The sequence below is a fragment of the Hemibagrus wyckioides genome, linkage group LG03 (assembly GCF_019097595.1).
Source record: "Hemibagrus wyckioides isolate EC202008001 linkage group LG03, SWU_Hwy_1.0, whole genome shotgun sequence".
In the NCBI taxonomy this organism is placed as follows: domain Eukaryota; kingdom Metazoa; phylum Chordata; class Actinopteri; order Siluriformes; family Bagridae; genus Hemibagrus; species Hemibagrus wyckioides.
Window position 1 is genome coordinate 26,169,038 of NC_080712.1, and position 16,709 is coordinate 26,185,746.

The 16,709-nt window shown below is 38.6% G+C and overlaps 1 protein-coding gene across 2 annotated transcripts in view; it reads left to right on the forward strand.

Moving 5' to 3' along the window:
* itga9 (integrin, alpha 9) overlaps window positions 1–16,709 on the forward strand; it is a 66,501-nt gene that overhangs the window by 1,832 nt on the left and 47,960 nt on the right. The window contains exons 2-5 of one of the 2 annotated variants that reach the window (XM_058382891.1): window positions 413–540; window positions 6,244–6,350; window positions 10,439–10,562; window positions 15,497–15,564. In XM_058382891.1, coding sequence (XP_058238874.1) covers window positions 413–540; window positions 6,244–6,350; window positions 10,439–10,562; window positions 15,497–15,564 — 427 coding nt within the window. The other variant, XM_058382901.1, reaches the window with a different exon arrangement.

Sequence of the window (16,709 nt, forward strand, 5' to 3'; positions counted from 1 at the left end):
ATAAATGGTAGGACGACCCCAGATGTGTGGAAACATGAGGCTTACAACACTAGTCAGTACCATGGTAGTCTCATTGCTGTGCTGAGAATACGTTTTGGCAAATGTCACACCCCTCATCCACATTTTCCAATATTTCTGATCACATCAAAATTTGTGGGTTCAGGCTAAAAGTGTCATGTTTTGAGGGCTTTTTTAACACATTTAGCTGTAAATATCAGGAAGGGAAAGATGAAATTCTGATCTATTGTCTCATATTAGTCTTTGATACAGAAAAAAGGTGTCCCAAAACATAATCAAAAATTTGTCTCACCGTTCCATGTGAATTGCAAAATATGTCTGTGCACCTACTGTTTAACTGCACATGTGTGGTCAGTGGACTATAAGAAGTCATAGCTCATGTTCTTGTCTACAGGATTCTGGTTGGAGCTCCACGGGCAAATTCATCCTTCAGTAGCTCTGTTCACTCTCCTGGAGCTGTGTTTAAGTGCCGTATACACAGCAACCCGGAGCGCCGCTGTACAGAGATTGACCTAGGCAGAGGTGAGTGTAAATTTTAAGAAGGTGCTCTCAGCGTCAGCATGTCTAAAAATGAAAAGTAGATCAGGAATTACAATTCATCAGAAAGAGACATGCCACTTTGATTTGTTTTCTGGTTTATATTGAATAACAGCATATAAATTTCCGTAGTCTAAAACTAAAACAGTAACAGCGTGATTGTTATGGCTTTGAGAACAGATGTGCTTGGTGTTCCTCAGTGTAAATCTTATACAAATCTGATCATTACTCTTCCTGTTGTTTCACTGTCATTTTGTTATGGCAAAGCTCATTTTTGGCACTGATAAGATACTGTTATTCTTTTCCTGGTGCAAATATTTATTGAAGGGACCTGTTTATAGTCCTGCTGGTACTTTGTTATTCCTGCTCTTCGTTTAAAGAATAGGCTAATCTTTCTACTGACCTTTTTGTTCTAATCATTACATTTTGATGACTTATGATGTGTGTTCAGTTACATAATCTATGCTGTACTCAAATATTGCATTCTCTGTTAAATGGATGTTTAAACAGATATAGTTCGAGACATAGAAGAGCTATATCAAGCTGCAGTCCTGGAATATTTTCATAGAAATGATGACTGTTTTGCTAATATTTTCCAAGACATTGAGCCAACTCTTTCAGTTTGTAGACATCTTTTGGTGCGCTTCAAGCTCCTTTCTTGTGGCTGATGGGAGTGAGTGGTTTCTGTGGTTTTAATGTACGCTCTCCTGCTTACTCTATGTGTCACCGCTGGAACACACAAGATTAAATGGTGCCTGCCAGCAGGCCTGGGGCCTAAGCTTTCCCTTCAGCCCTGAACTCACATGAATCATGTTGGGTCAGACCCTGCAGGTCAAGGGGTGCCTACAAACAGCACCAATAATATGGGGAAGTAGTGTCATTTACCATGAAGTTTTACTGGAAGAACAGTTGTAAATTTCAAAAAGTTTTGGAATGCATTTAAATAGAACTCACTCTCACTCACTAACTTAGTAAATCAATGTCAGGGTCATGGTGAATCCGAAGATCTCGGGAATGGGACAGGAATACACCATGTGATTGCAGAGCACCATGCACACATACTCCTTCACACCTGGGCCATTTTATCTTACCAGCCCACCTACTGGCTGGTTAGCACTCTTGCCTCACAGCAAGAAGGTCCTGGGTTCGAGTCCCAGGTTCGAACAGGCAGGGGCCTTTCTGTGTGGAGTTTTCATGTTCTCCCTGTGCCTGCGTGGGTTTACTCTGGTCTCCTCCCACAGCCCAAAAACATGTACATTAGGTTGATTGGTAATTTTAAATTGCCTGTGTGCGTGGTTGTCTGTCTATATGTGGCCCTGCAATGGACTGGCAACCTGTCCAGGGTGTACTCCTGCCTTTTGCCCTATGTGCGCTGGGATAGGCTCCAGCAGACCCCCCTGACCCTGATTAGGAATAAGTGGGTATAGATGATGGATGGATGATTGGCCATAATATTAAAGCGGTAGAGAGGTGACATGAATAATGCTGGTTAAATCTCATTAAACTGACACCTGTCAAGAGGTGGGATGTATTAGACAGTTCTCAAAGATGAAAAATGAGTAAGTGTAAGGATCTGAACAATGTTACAGAGGGTCAAATTGTGTTGACTAGATTCCTGGGTCCGAGCATCTCCAAAACAGCAGGTCTTTTCAGGTTTTCCTGGTATGCAGTTTTAGTACCCACCAAAAGTGGTTCAAGGAAGGACAACCGAAGATTTAATTACAGGGTCATGGGCACCCAAGCCTCATTGATACACCTGGAGAGTGAAGATTAACCTCTCTGGTCCAATGCCACAGAAGAGCTACTGTATCACAAATTGCTGAAAAAGTTAATTCTGGCTGTAAATGAAAGGTGTCAGAACATCTGCATTGCAGCTTTCTGCATAAGGACCCATCCACCCCTGTTCACTGCCAAAAGCACCTAAACGAAACAAAGAGTTCAAGGTGCTGACTTGATCTCCAAATTCCCCAGATCTTTATCAGATTGAGCGTCTGTGGGATGTGCTGGACAAACAAGTGGAGGCCTCACCTCGCAGCTTACAGGACTTAAAGGATCTTCTGCTAACATTTTGGTGCCAGATACCACAGCACACCTTTAGAGGTCTTGTGGAGTCCATGCCTCGGCGGGTCAGAGCTGTTTTTTTTTTTTGTTGTTTTTTTTTTTACAGCACAAGGAGGACTTACACTATTTGAGGCAGGTGGTTTTAATGTTATGGCTGATTGGTGTATCTAATGTCGTTTCAACACTGAAAACATGCTAGATTTAATTTTATTCATTTGGTAGTCTGGTCCAATCCCCACTCTTTTGGACTCTATACAACAGTTTCATGAATGAGATTTATTTAAATCATTCCATGCTCTTAGATCTGTCTAATTTATAATAAGGGACAATGGGCCTTGTTTATCAATCTTGTGGTAAAGTTGTGCATAAGCCAAACCCAACCAACAGAAAGATAAACTTGATTCTCCATGAAACAGTAGGTGTGTGCACAGTGTGGCTGATTTTTATTTGGTGACACACAAAACTCCATAAAAGGCAGAGATTTCACTGCTGAAACCATGAAGGGCCAAAATTGACTTTTTCAGAGGTAGAAGTGAAAGTTATTTTGACTGATGTCTACGGTAACAAATTGCGTATTTGTTTTGCATTATCATAACCTTTTAAGTTAATTTTTCAAAGCTCCATGAATCTGGAGCCAAATTACAGATAAGGTGATGAATTAAGTGATATAAAAAAGTATGCTTTGACCTGAAAACTGAGAAAAAATGTAGGTGATCAAGTAGATGCAAAAAATGCTGGGTTAATTTTATTATTATTATTATTATTATTATTATTATTATTATTATTATTAATCAAATAAAAGTATCTCAGTATCTCTCTGCCAGATATTGCTCATACCCTCACAGATGCCCTGTTAAACAAGCAGAAGGGTATATCTCTTCAGGAAGTGAATGAACAGCAGGGAGTGTACGGCATGGAGACATACCAGATGGGTCACTTAGTCCTGACTCTTATTTAATGCACAGCATTAAAAGAGTAAACAGAACTAATACACTGCCCTAGCCTTTCACCTTCTATACAATAGCATTCTTACTTGAATAACTGGTCTTATTTGTTTTCATTTATGGATTTATGTTGTCCCTATGATGTCCTTTTGATATTTACTATTACTATTTTAGATTTGTTTACTATTAGGTAATTCCATTGATAGAAAGTGACTGGGTTTCACAAAAGCTACATTGCATTTGTGTGTGCAACTAAAAACACTCCAGGTGTTCAAGTTTGACTGTGTACAAATCTGTATACAAATGTCTCATCAAATGTCTCATCAAATGTCTCATCACTACTTTAGAAGCCAAATTAGCCGAATTAGAAGCCAAAAAATTGGATAGCTTGGATAGCATATGAAAGTTTTCCTAAAGTGACAATTTTCATGAATAACAAATTTCTTGTGTAAATACTCGTACAAACGATTCAGGAATAAACCTGTTCCTATTCAGTTGGATAAATGAGGCCCAATATATGTATCATTAATAACCCATACGACTGTGGCATTTCTATTTGTGGGGATTTTTTTTTGTTTGTTTTAGGGCAATGAAATGCTTTAAAAATAGTGGATGAAATAAGTGACTCAAATCAAAGTCATTCTTGCTACATTTCAGCAGGCTTTCAAAGCAGAATCAGACTAGCCTGTTGTCCTTTGATTTAAGTGAATGCTTTTTGATTGAGCTTGCTTCACAAGTTAACTGACCTGTTACTGATGATCAAAGCAGAGAGTGTGGGCTGACACCCATTCCGGTTGCATACCCCCCTTGCTATGACCCTGTTATGCCTTACACTGCCTGCGCTATTTGAGCCGATCTGATCTTGGGCTGTATACTGACACAAACTCCTCCGCTCTGAGCTACTCGCAAACCCCAAAGAGCAGGTCCTCATGACCCATGAGAAAACAAACACGTCTGTTATTGAGATTGCGTTGAAAAGCAAAGCTGGAGATTTAATGATGATTCCTTATTCCTTCTGATTTGAACTAATGCCCAATATCCAACAGAAGGAATGCTAAAGGGGTTTGTTTTGCTGCCTCAACCACATGACATTAGCTCTAGATAGAAGCAGTGAGATGTATTTTTTGGACATGTTGCTGCTGTTAGTTATCATTATTTTGCTTAATAGTCCTGATGTTGTCGTGTTCCACAGTTGAACTCCACAGTTTTATTAATATTAGTAACTTTCTTGCCAACCTGTCTTTTTTATGGGTAGGGGTCATCATTAAATCGGTGGTGCAAAAGAAGTGTTGGACCGAGTTCTGTCAGGCATTTCACCCACATTAGACTGATGATTTCCATGCTTATGCAGACAGGCTGTGTTGTGAGAAGAGTAGTAGTTGGTGCCAAAACAAATAGCAGCAGTTCTGATAGCCTTCACCTTTGCTCATCAGTGTGTGTTTGCAGTCTGCACCTATGTCATAGAGAAAAGGGAGTTGCTGCAGTGCCCAAAAGTCTCAACAGAATTGGGCTTATGAATAATGGCTATGCCCAGACTCAAACTGAAGCCTCTGATATCTGAACGCTGATTATTTTGTTTTTTAAATGAGAGCCATCTCCATGGTGTCAGCAGTTTGTTTCAAGCAGACATTCTATGCATATTTTTAGATATTTTTTAGAGCATCTGTTCTGACGTTTTGTCTGAACAGTATGATAAATATTCTAATAATTTTTGCATAACTTAAATAATTTAGGATGTTCAAACCCTACTGTTTCTGATGATCTTTAAACATGATCCCTCTTTAGTTGGATTGTATTGTGTTCATGTACTTACATATTAACACTAAAATTGACTCTATGCTTTTTTGGCATATTTCTTTTCTAAAATATCTTGCATTTTCCATGATAGAATACAGTTACATACCTCTAAAGCTGTCTTATTTATTTGGATAAACTTTCTAAGATGGTATTTCATCTGCTCTTTACTTATAAAATTTCATTTATTTAATGCCATCTTGAAACATAATAAGGCTTTTCTGTTGCATACCACATTTCTCTGTCCTTAGTCTATCTTTTATTCCTATCCCCTGTCATGTTACAATCTGACATACTAATTCTCTAATTATTATATTATATAATAATTATATTCTATAACGTATATATTCAATCACAACCTTCCAATATTGTTCTCTTGATTTATTTATATACAAAGCAAGCAGGAATGGAATTAGAGAGACTTATCACAAGTTTTACTCATGTGAAAATGAAAACACTCCTGGTACACTGTCTGGGTCAAGTAAACTTACCACATGGGGCATATCCAGAGCCATATCCTGAGTCCCAGGAATGCACATCAAATGGGATGCCAGTCCATCACTGTGCACCATGCACACACATTCCCACATTCTTTGCCACATTTTAGTGTAGCTAATCTATATGGCAGGTATTTAAGCAGTGATGCACATATGAGCGAACTGAATTACCAAGAGAACATAGGAAATGCTATACACTCAGCTGAGCTCAGAACCGAACTAGGAACCTAGAACCCGAAAATAAGTTCAAATTTAGCCAATTACAACAGTTCCAAAATAAATAATTAAGGGCTTTCTTTTATAATAATCTAGTATTTGTTAATAAAGTTATTATTGTGTATAAGCTTACAATGAACAGTATGTTAACAGGTTGTTTGATCTGTCTTTTGCAGGTAACAAGCAAAGGGAGTCTTGTGGAAAGACATGCCAAGGGGACAGGGATGATGAGTGGATGGGGGTCAGTCTGGCGAGACAAGACAAACCCAATGGAAAAGTTCTGGTATGTTTTTAGTGAAAGAGAAATACTAAAAGGCTTTTATGATGGCTCCAAAACTGCTCTTTATGGCAGAAATTATGCTAAATATCAGTGCACCCTTTAACCTTCATTGTAGTTAAATTAAGGTTTAGGACTTAATTTTCAATGTAGAGCGCATTAGCTGCTCCATTATATTTACACACAAACAAAGCATTATATTTACTAAGCCAGTACAAAAAAGCACCACAGAGATAAATGCTTCACTCATGAAGATATTACATGAAATGCAATAATAATAATAATAATAATAATAAAAAATAAACTAAACCCACCATTTTAGTAGCATAGTAGTTATTTACAGTATCGGATGCGGTGTTCAGTGGCATTGTGTGGATCCCATCACTAGTGTAAGGTTGGATGTAACAGCCAAAGAAACTGACACACGAACCCAGTCCTCTCATCATGAATGTCTACAGTTAAGAATTAAATATGATGGCCAATACATGTTTTTAATGTTTAATTGTTACTTGCTTTTTTACTGATTTGTTAAGATAAAATCTAATCTTTAAATGAGATTTCTAAATAAAAGATTCCTATATTCATGCAGATTATGTACTTATTTAACAGTTATTCACTGTGAAGCATTAGGCCTAGGATTGCTTACATTTCTTCACTAGAACTTAAAAACTTACATTTGGTCATTGGGCCAGTGAGGCTACTGCGTGAAGATGATGCTCATAATTATGTTCTATGGTAACCAAGCCAATGTGTTTTACATTAAGCACATGTTTAAAGCCTATTCTCATGATCAGAAAAGACTTTTTACTCTGCACTTCACATATACTTATTGTTCTTGCTATTAAAAGAAAGGCCATTATCCTGTGATGACAAACTGGAGTCTCAGAATAGACAGATTTGTTTTTTTCTCTCCCATCTCTTGAGTTGATGAGAATGGATGGGCAGCTGATTGGGTTTGTTTAGGTTTGGCTCTTATTCTGGTGGTCCCACTCAAGGGCAGAGGGCTTGTTATGTCTCACACACAGCACCCTGCAGCGGGTGATGAAAGCCTGAGACTCTCTCTGGCCTCCAGAGTACAACCCGCACACTTTGATGGTAAGTCTAAAGGGAGCTAATTGCAGCACTCTCTGAGCCACTGAAGGACGTGTTACAACCTTCTGCTGCTGTGATGAGTGACAGAGGTTTAGGGAACACTGATGATGTTATATAGTATAAGAATGAAGTTACTATGATGAATTAATGAAATTGTTGTGAGTTAGTGGGGAGGTCTGATGGCAGTCATTGCAGAATACACTTCAGTGTACATTATAGTGGCAATAAGATTACAGAAGATTAAAAATAATAAAATAATCAAATTGTATTACAGACAATTGCAGATAAATATAGTTTAACATCATTATCATTATCCAGAGTGCCTCCATGATGTTTATCTTTATTATATAAGCTTATAATTTTATTGCTTTTTAAGTGTGGTGGTGCGAATGTTTTGCACCTAGAGTATGTCATATTGAAGTGGTTTTGCACTGCTTCATGTTTCTGCATTTGTAATGGTTATTTGGGAGATCTCCATGGTAATCTCCCCTCTGGGCCAATCACAGCAGGAGCTGAAACATGACGACAGCAGGGCTCCATGTTGGCTCTGATACTGTCAGCAAAACAAGGACTTATACTCATTCCTTCCACCAGTACATTGTAGGTATTATATAACTTCTGACTAGTTTGAGATAGCTTACATCCTTGAACAAGAGAGACCCTTGTTTTCATAGTGATGTGATTCATCAGAGTATTTTTTATTATTATAGTAACATTAGATGTTCTTGTGGAGCTTGTTTGTCTCTAACACTGCCAGGTTAGCAAAGAAGGAAATGGGAATGCATAAACATTCTCATTTCAGAAGTGGAAGTGTGTGCCATAAGTTCATTGTGAAGCAGATTTTAAAAGATGCTTAAAGTATATACTACTCTCGAACTATTAGTGAGTTGTGTGTCTACCACTATGAATCAGTAAGACTACTGAAGGAGGTCTATTGCTTAATTAAATGTAGTTACCTTATTACTTATTATTACTTATTTTAAAGCTACAGTATGTAGGCTGTAGATATTTTGAGAGACACTGTATATAACCCTCTTCTGCCAGGTATACTAGGCATACTATTTATAATAGTACTGACATGATGGTGTAGTGATAAGATATTTATTAAGCAGTATAGGATGCAGACCAAGTATTTATGACTTGGTAGTATTGCATTTATATTCTGTATTATGAAAATAAAATAAGTTTATTGTGCTTGTAAACATGTTGATCACAGTTGCTGATTTGCAAGAAAAAAAGTTTGTCTTACAGTTGCACTTGGAGAAAGCTGATGCTTGACATATTCTACCCCAGACACAATGCTGACTGTCAATTACTATTACAGGGCAAGTCACAGCAGCTCACACTGTAAATAATTTCTTTCATCATTTTTATATTCCTGTTTTGACACCAGCAATACTTTTAAAGGATTTAATTACAACTATAATGAATTTATGAGTCTGATGCTTATACTGTACTTATGCATGAGTTGCTCGAAAGCTCACAAGTTCCTCATCACAAAATTATACTTTTAGACTATATAATACACAATTACAAAGGGGAACAATTTATAATCACACTCATCAGTGTCACTCAGATGAGGATGGGTTCCCTTTTGAGCCTGGTTCCCTTTCTGTGAATTTTAAGGTATTTGAGCAACTAATTCTGCCATCATTGTTTCCATTGTTCATTTTCAGCAGTTTATTATTGAGCAACTAAATTTTAACAAGTTCATTGTGTGTAATAAACTGGAAAGGCTCTCCTGCTGAACAGCACAGCTCTCTGATGCAACAGTTGTCTAACTGTGTGTGTTTGTGTGTGTTTCTGTTTGTGTGGGTGTCTGTAATCTCAATAACTCCAGTGGATTGTGGTGGTCAGTAGAAAGACCCACAGTGTCCTAAAGTAGAGTGAGATAGGGGCAGAATGGGTGGTGGTTGAGGTGGGGGGTAGTTGAACTTTTTAACAAGAATCTGATCTCACTGTTGTCTCGGGAATTCTCAGCGATTACCACATGAATGTATTTCTATTCCTGCTGTGCTTAAAAAACTCTGTAGCCCCCTATTTCACATGACAGAGGAATGTTTATTTGAAACCTAAGAGGAGAGAAACTGTGTTTACTGTCAGTAGACAATGTTAATGATGACAACAGAGAGGAGTCTTTTGGAATGAAATTGCTGATGGGCTGTGGGAGGTGAGTTAAGGACATGCTCTCAGATCAAATGAGAAAAGTTCATTCCTTGGCCATTTCTAATGCTCCTTTATCACATATTTAATTTGTGTTTATTATTTTACTCCATCATCCAGTACTTGCATCTCTCTTATCATTTCTGCAGACTCTCTCTGTTCTCACAAACTCACTAGTTGAGGTTAATGTTCTGAGGAAGTGTCACTGGTAAGACATTAGACATTATAAGGAGGATGTTGATTTTTTTGAGAACTGAAGCTATGAGTCATTGTTAGACAGATCTTGCTGTGTTTTGTTTTTGTCAGATATAAGAATTTATTTGATCACTTTCCATAACCGTCACCATGACTGTGGTCTTTAACTTTTTTTCTCTTATTACCATGTTTGACTAGACAAGCAGTAGTAAACAGCATGGATTTTAAAAATATATTCTGAGTAAAGTAAAATAAAAACCACTGATGCCAAACTGCTAGATCAAACTGCAAAAACTGAAATTGACAGTATGTTACTAGGGGTGTAATGGGCTATTGGATTATTCTGCTACTCTAATATACATAGTTTTAGGGCTCCACCTGAAAGCTGACATAAAATCTGATGGAATCCAACAGCAAAGGGTGTGCCAAAATAATAAGTGCTTCACTGTTTTGCCATGGTTGCTTTGGTGATATGAATGACTTTTCAGTTGTCACAATATTGGTGAGAAACAAATGACAGGACAGCATCTTGAGTTGTTGTAGTTATGTTCAAGTGACTACTTGTTCTGCTGTCAAAATGTGTTCTCCATCCTTAACCTATTTATATTAATGTAAAAAAATATTTTTCTTTGTTTTATCTATAGGCATGTGCACATCGCTGGAAAAACGTGTACTATCAAACGGAGCACATCCTACCACATGGCTACTGCTCTGTGATCCCACCAACATTACAGGGCAGGACCCAGGCTCTCATTCCGTGTTATGAAGGTATTGTATTGCATTTTAAATTTTAATTATAACATATGTTCCTACACTTTCCCAAAATGTTCCTACATTATTTTTGTATTTTCTATTTTTCCCTGAAGACCACTTCATTCATTTTTATGCCTATAGGTACAATAACAATAATAATAATTAATTTTTACATGGTGATTTTCCAACTTCTCCTTATCCTATGACTTATGCAGGCTGCTTTTGTAAGGCTAGTCTTCATTAAAAATTTAATGGGTGGGGCTATCCTGCTGCAAAATAAATGGGCATAGATAAGTTCTATAAAAGTGAGTTATCTTGCTGTAAAATGAATGGGCTGGGCTAACCTGCTGTTAAGAGAATCTTGCACTAAAGGCAATGGAAGGCACTAAACTGCTCTAAAGTGAAAGGTTGGGGCTATTTTGCTGTAAAGGGAACAGGTGTAGCTATCATGCTGTAAAGAGAAAGGGTGTGGTTAATCTACTGTAAAGGGAACAGGTGTAGCTATCATGCTGTAAAGAGAAAGGGTGTGGCTAATCTACTGTAAAGGGAACAGGTGTAGCTATCATGCTGTAAAGAGAAAGGGTGTGGTTAATCTACTGTAAAGGGAACAGGTGTAGCTATCATGCTGTAAAGAGAACGGGTGTGGCTAATCTACTGTAAAGGGAACAGGTGTAGCTATCATGCTGTAAAGAGAAAGGGTGTGGCTAATCTACTGTAAAGGGAACAGGTGTAGCTATCATGCTGTAAAGAGAAAGGGTGTGGCTAATCTACTGTAAAGGGAACAGGTGTAGCTATCATGCTGTAAAGAGAAAGGGTGTGGCTAATCTACTGTAAAGGGAACAGGTGTAGCTATCATGCTGTAAAGAGAAAGGGTGTGGCTAATCTACTGTAAAGGGAACAGGTGTAGCTATCATGCTGTAAAGAGAAAGGGTGTGGCTAATCTACTGTAAAGGGAACAGGTGTAGCTATCATGCTGTAAAGAGAAAGGGTGTGGCTAATCTACTGTAAAGGGAACAGGTGTAGCTATCTTGCTGTAAAGTCAAAGGGTGAGACTAATCTACTGTAAAGGGGATTGGTGTAGCTATCTTGCTACAAAGGGAATGAGTGTAGCGATCCACATTTACATTTATATTTCTGGCATTTGGCAGAAGCTCTTATCCAGAGCATCGTACAAAAGTGCTTTAAGTCTCTATCAATGAATATATTAACACTGGTTCAATAGGTTACAGACTTAGGACACTGTTAGCCTAAAATTGAGTTCTTTTTTTTAATATATAACAAGTTTAAGTGCTTCAGGAAAAGGTAGGTCTTTATACATTGTTTGAAGACAGTCAGTGACTTGGCTGTATGGACATCTAGGGGAAGTTCAGTCCAGTCCAGTCAAGCAGTGCTAGTGGACATGAGGGAGTGAGGTGCAGTGCAAGGAGTAATAAGATCTTTGAGGTAAGATGGTGCTGGTCCATTCTTGGCTTTGTAGGCAAGCATCAGTGTTTTGAATCTGATGTGTGCAGCTACCGGAAGCCAGTGGAGGGAACGCAGCAGTGGGGTGGTGTGGGAGAACTTAGGCAGGTTGTAAACAAGCCGTGCAGCTGCATTTTGGATCATTTGCAGTGGACTAATTGAGTAGCCTGTGTGGATAGGAATGGTCGAATCCTTGATGTTGTACAGAAGAAACCGACATGAGCGTGTCACATTAGCAGCATTAGAGGAAAAGGACAGTTGGTTGTCCATGGTTACCCCAAGGTTGCGAGCAGTGGCCGAAGGGGAGATCATTGATTTGTTCAGAGATAATGTAAGATCTTGGGCTGGGAATGAATCGCTTGGGATCACCTGCAGTTCAGTTTTGCTGGGATTGAGTTTCAGCTGATGAGCTGTCATCCAAGATGAAATGTCCACCAGACACGCTGAGATCCGAGCAGAAGCCTATCTGAGGGAGGGTAGGAGAAGATAAGTTGGGCGTCATCAGCATAGCAGTGGTATGAAAAACCATGTGAGGATATAAATTTGCCAAGAGGGTGAGTGTAGAGGGAGAAAAGGAGAGGACCAAGTACTGAGCCTTGTGGGACACCAGTAGAGAGTCTGCGTGGAGCAGATGTTAATCCCTTCCATGTTACCTGATATGAGTGACCATCCAGCTAGGAAGCAAACCATTCCCATGCTGTTGCACAAATTCCAAGACTCCTGAGGGTGGACAAGAGAGTCTTCTGGTTAACTGTGACAAATGCTGCAGAAAGGTTGAGGACGATGAGCATCAATGACAGCTTGGCTGATCTAGCAGCATGCAGTTTCTCAGTGACTGCCAAAAGGGCAGTGTCTATGGAATGTGCTGCTTTGAAGCCAGACTGGTTGGGATCATGGAGGTTATTCTGCAGGAGTTAGTCAGACAGCTGATTACAAACAATTCATTCGATAATTCTTGAAAGAAAGGAAAGAAAGTGGTCTGTAGATACTGATGTCAGAGGGAGCAGGTTTCTTCAGTATAGGGATAACCAGATGTTATGGATCCATTGATGACTGTAGGGATGAAGTCAGGTGAGATGATCTGGAGCATAGTGGAAGGGATTGGATCCAGTGGGCAGGTGGTAGGATTGCAGGACTGGATGATTTGCAAAACCTCTTCTGCTGCTATGGTTGAGAGATGCTTCAATGAAAGAGTAGCTGAGTCCTGACTGTGTAATGTAGATGAGGTTGGGGCAGTCGTGAAGGTCCGGCAGATCTTCCCAATCTTCTCTGTGTAAAAAGTGGCAAAATCTTTGGCGGTCAGGGGGGATGGAGCAGGAGGATTCGGAGGGTTGAGTAGTACAGAGAAGATGTTGTGGAGCTTTCGGGGATCTTGTGCAGAAGCTTCAAGCTTTTCCTTGTAGAAGGAAGTCTTGGCAGAAGTCATGTCCGAAGAGAATCTGGACAGAAGCGTACGATAAGAGGTGAGATCTGCATTGAGTCAAGATTTCTTCCACTTCCTCTATGCTGTTCATAGTCTTGCTGTAAAGTGAAAGGGTGTGGCTAATCTACTGTAAAGGGAATGGGTGTAGCTATCTTGCTGTAAAGAGAATGGGTGTAGCTATCTTGCTGTAAAGTGAAAGGGTGTGGCTAATCTACTATAAAGGGAATGGGTGTAGCTATCTTGCTGTAAAGTGAATGTTTGGGGCTAATCTACTGTAAAGGGAATGGGTGTAGCTATCTTGCTGTGAAGAGAATGGGTGTAGCTATCTTGCTATAAAGTGAAAGGGTGTGGCTAATCTACTGTAAAGGGAATGGGTGTAGCTATCTTGCTGTGAAGAGAATGGGTGTAGCTATCTTGCTATAAAGTGAAAGGGTGTGGCTAATCTACTGTAAAGGGAATGGGTGTAGCTGTCTTGCTGTAAAGTGAAAGGGTGGGGCTAATCTACTGTAAAGGGAATGGATGTAGCTATGTTGCTGTAAAGTGAAAGGGTGGGGCTAATCTACTGTAAAGGGAATGGGTGTAGCTATGTTACTGTAAAGTGAAAGGGTGGGGCTAATCTACTGTAAAGGGAATGGATGTAGCTATGTTGCTGTAAAGTGAAAGGGTGTGGCTAACTTCTGTAAAGGTAAATGGGTGGGGCTTATTCTGTGGTAATGGTTATAGGTGACGCTATCTCACTATAAATTGAATGGGTGGGGCTTAACTGTTGTGTGTAAGTGGTATTGGAATGGCATAATGAAATGTCTTTATTTTTGTAATGTTGACTAAACAGGAAATACAAATAGTCTTTTTTGTAGCTTATAAATCAGTGTTATGGATGACTATAATTTGAGACTTGAAAAAGACATTTATTTAACACAGAGAGGAATTTTGGTTTCTCCATTTGTGTGTTTTTATGCTGAATCAGACTCTTGGTATACCTGCAAAATATTGTCCCATCATAGAAAAGTGAATTATTCAGATAAAGTTACATCATGTAAAATGCCAAACATTTATAGCATGTGCTCTCCAGTTCTAATTTTCCTCCAAATTGGAAACATCCAGATGTCTGATACCATATTTTCATTCCAGAAAAATGTTAGATAAATATGAATGGTTTTGTCCAGATGTGGCATAGAAAGTGTGGAAGCTCTTTATATTTATTTGTGCATGAAGAAGTTTATGTCTTCCTCTAATAGCTGTAGAGGAAACTTTTATAATATGACAAGATGGTGCTGATGAACATTTTGCATGTGGCAGATAATGATCCCTCAATAAGCTTCACCAAATTTTGTTGTATGTTTGTTGTTGCATTCAAAGTGTGGCTTAATTTATAAGCTAAACCAGTGAAGCATTACTGCCATTATTATGGTATAACATTTAAGCTGCAGTATTTCCTAGCTGTATTGTACCTTGTATTTCACTCTTCACAGATGTTACTGTACTATTTTACATATCCCTTTCCTGAGCTTTTCTGTTTCACATTCCAGCAGCCCATGGTCTCTGAATTTTAGATTTTGAGAGTCAGCTCCCAAAAAGAGTAGGAAGGCATGCAAGTTTTTTTTTCCACAAGCAGAAATCCCTTGCTGTTTGGCTGATGGGTCACTCAGGCAGCCGTTCTCTTCCTTCCGTTTCTTTTCACAACTCCAGCTCTGCCCTGGTCAATCAGCCTTCACACTGGGGATTGGTGTGTGTGTACAGCATATTTTGCAGTGATCCAAGACTAATATTTTCTGTAACTGTAGAGCACAGCATTCAACACCCCCCACCCCCAGCCCCCGCTGACAATGCTCCCTAAGTGTGAGTTTTTGTTGACTGTGGTGTTATTGGGTTGTTTGAGTCTGCCTCTGAGCCCCCAGATTCCTCTTGGATGGTCCTGAGCCTTTGACTAGCTCCATATGGAATGCAGGAAGAACTCCAGTAACTGCTGGCTTAGGCACAGAGCAAAATCATTTTGAGGTTTGCTGATATTTTTTTTCCTTCTCTCTCTCTCCATCACTCTTTCTCTGTGTCTCTCTCCCTGCAGATCATAAGAAGACATATGGGGAAGAACATGGCTCATGCCAGGCAGGAATCGCAGGAGCTTTCATGGAGGTCAGTAGCAGTGCATATCAAGTACAACATGAGTTTAAAGTGTCCCTAATGTGTATTTTGTAATGCTTCTTGTAATGTTTAATGTTTTCTGCTGTTTGTGTATCACATTCTTTTGGTAGATCCATTAGCATGTTCTGGCTGTGTGCAGTCTGCAGATTTTATATGTGTAAAAGTTCAAAGCAAATTATTGTCCATGTCAAAAAGAGTAATTTATTAATTGTATGTTGATGAGCCGTGTTTATCAACCTATGAAATATTTTCACCCTCAGGCACACCAAAGTTTGGGATGTTTCCCTCTTGGGCCCTTCTTAAGCATTCTGAATATTTTACTTCTTTGTTTAAAGTGCAGCCAGAAGCCTTTTTTGATGTACGGGGATTGAGGAAATTGCTGCCCAGTGGAATTTTGGAATTGGTACCAGAATGTAATCTGACAGAAGTGATGCCCTGTATCCAATTTATCATTGTCATCATGAGTCCAAATCGGATCAAAGCTGCACTCTGTTAGTTTAAACTAATCTGAAATGGATTTCATCAGAGAATCACAGTAAATGTTTCTATCTGTATTTGAGATAAATGCATGTCAGCAGTATGCTGTAATATTTTGTTAACACATTCTTTGGCCAAATTTATACATTCATTTGATGGATCAACAGTCCATCAAAAACCTGTTAGATTTAAGCTTGCTTCAGTTTGTTAATATACTGTATAGTAGATTATTTATAGAGACTTTCTAGGCTGTCCTTTTTTGGCTTAATTTTACGTACTTTTATTCCAGTTTATTGCTCCTAATGTTTAATGGATCATTTATAGATTTTCAATTTTCCACTCATGCATGGCAAATTATCTATAGTTGAAATGGCTCCACTTTTGTATATGAATCATTATAATTCTCTTTGTGTGTTTTAAGCATTCACACTGAAGCCTTGACTGCAACAAATAGCATGTTAGCTAATTAAACGTTTTTTTGACACTTTTACTAATCTTAAGATTGTAATAATAATAGGGGGATAATTTTGCTCATTTTAACCATTAATTCCTAGAAATAAGCAAATAAACCATGTAATAAGAAAATCTAAAACTTGAAATTTGTTATAAGTATAAAGTATATAAGTATAAAAACAGGTTTAATACTATTAGATTTGGTT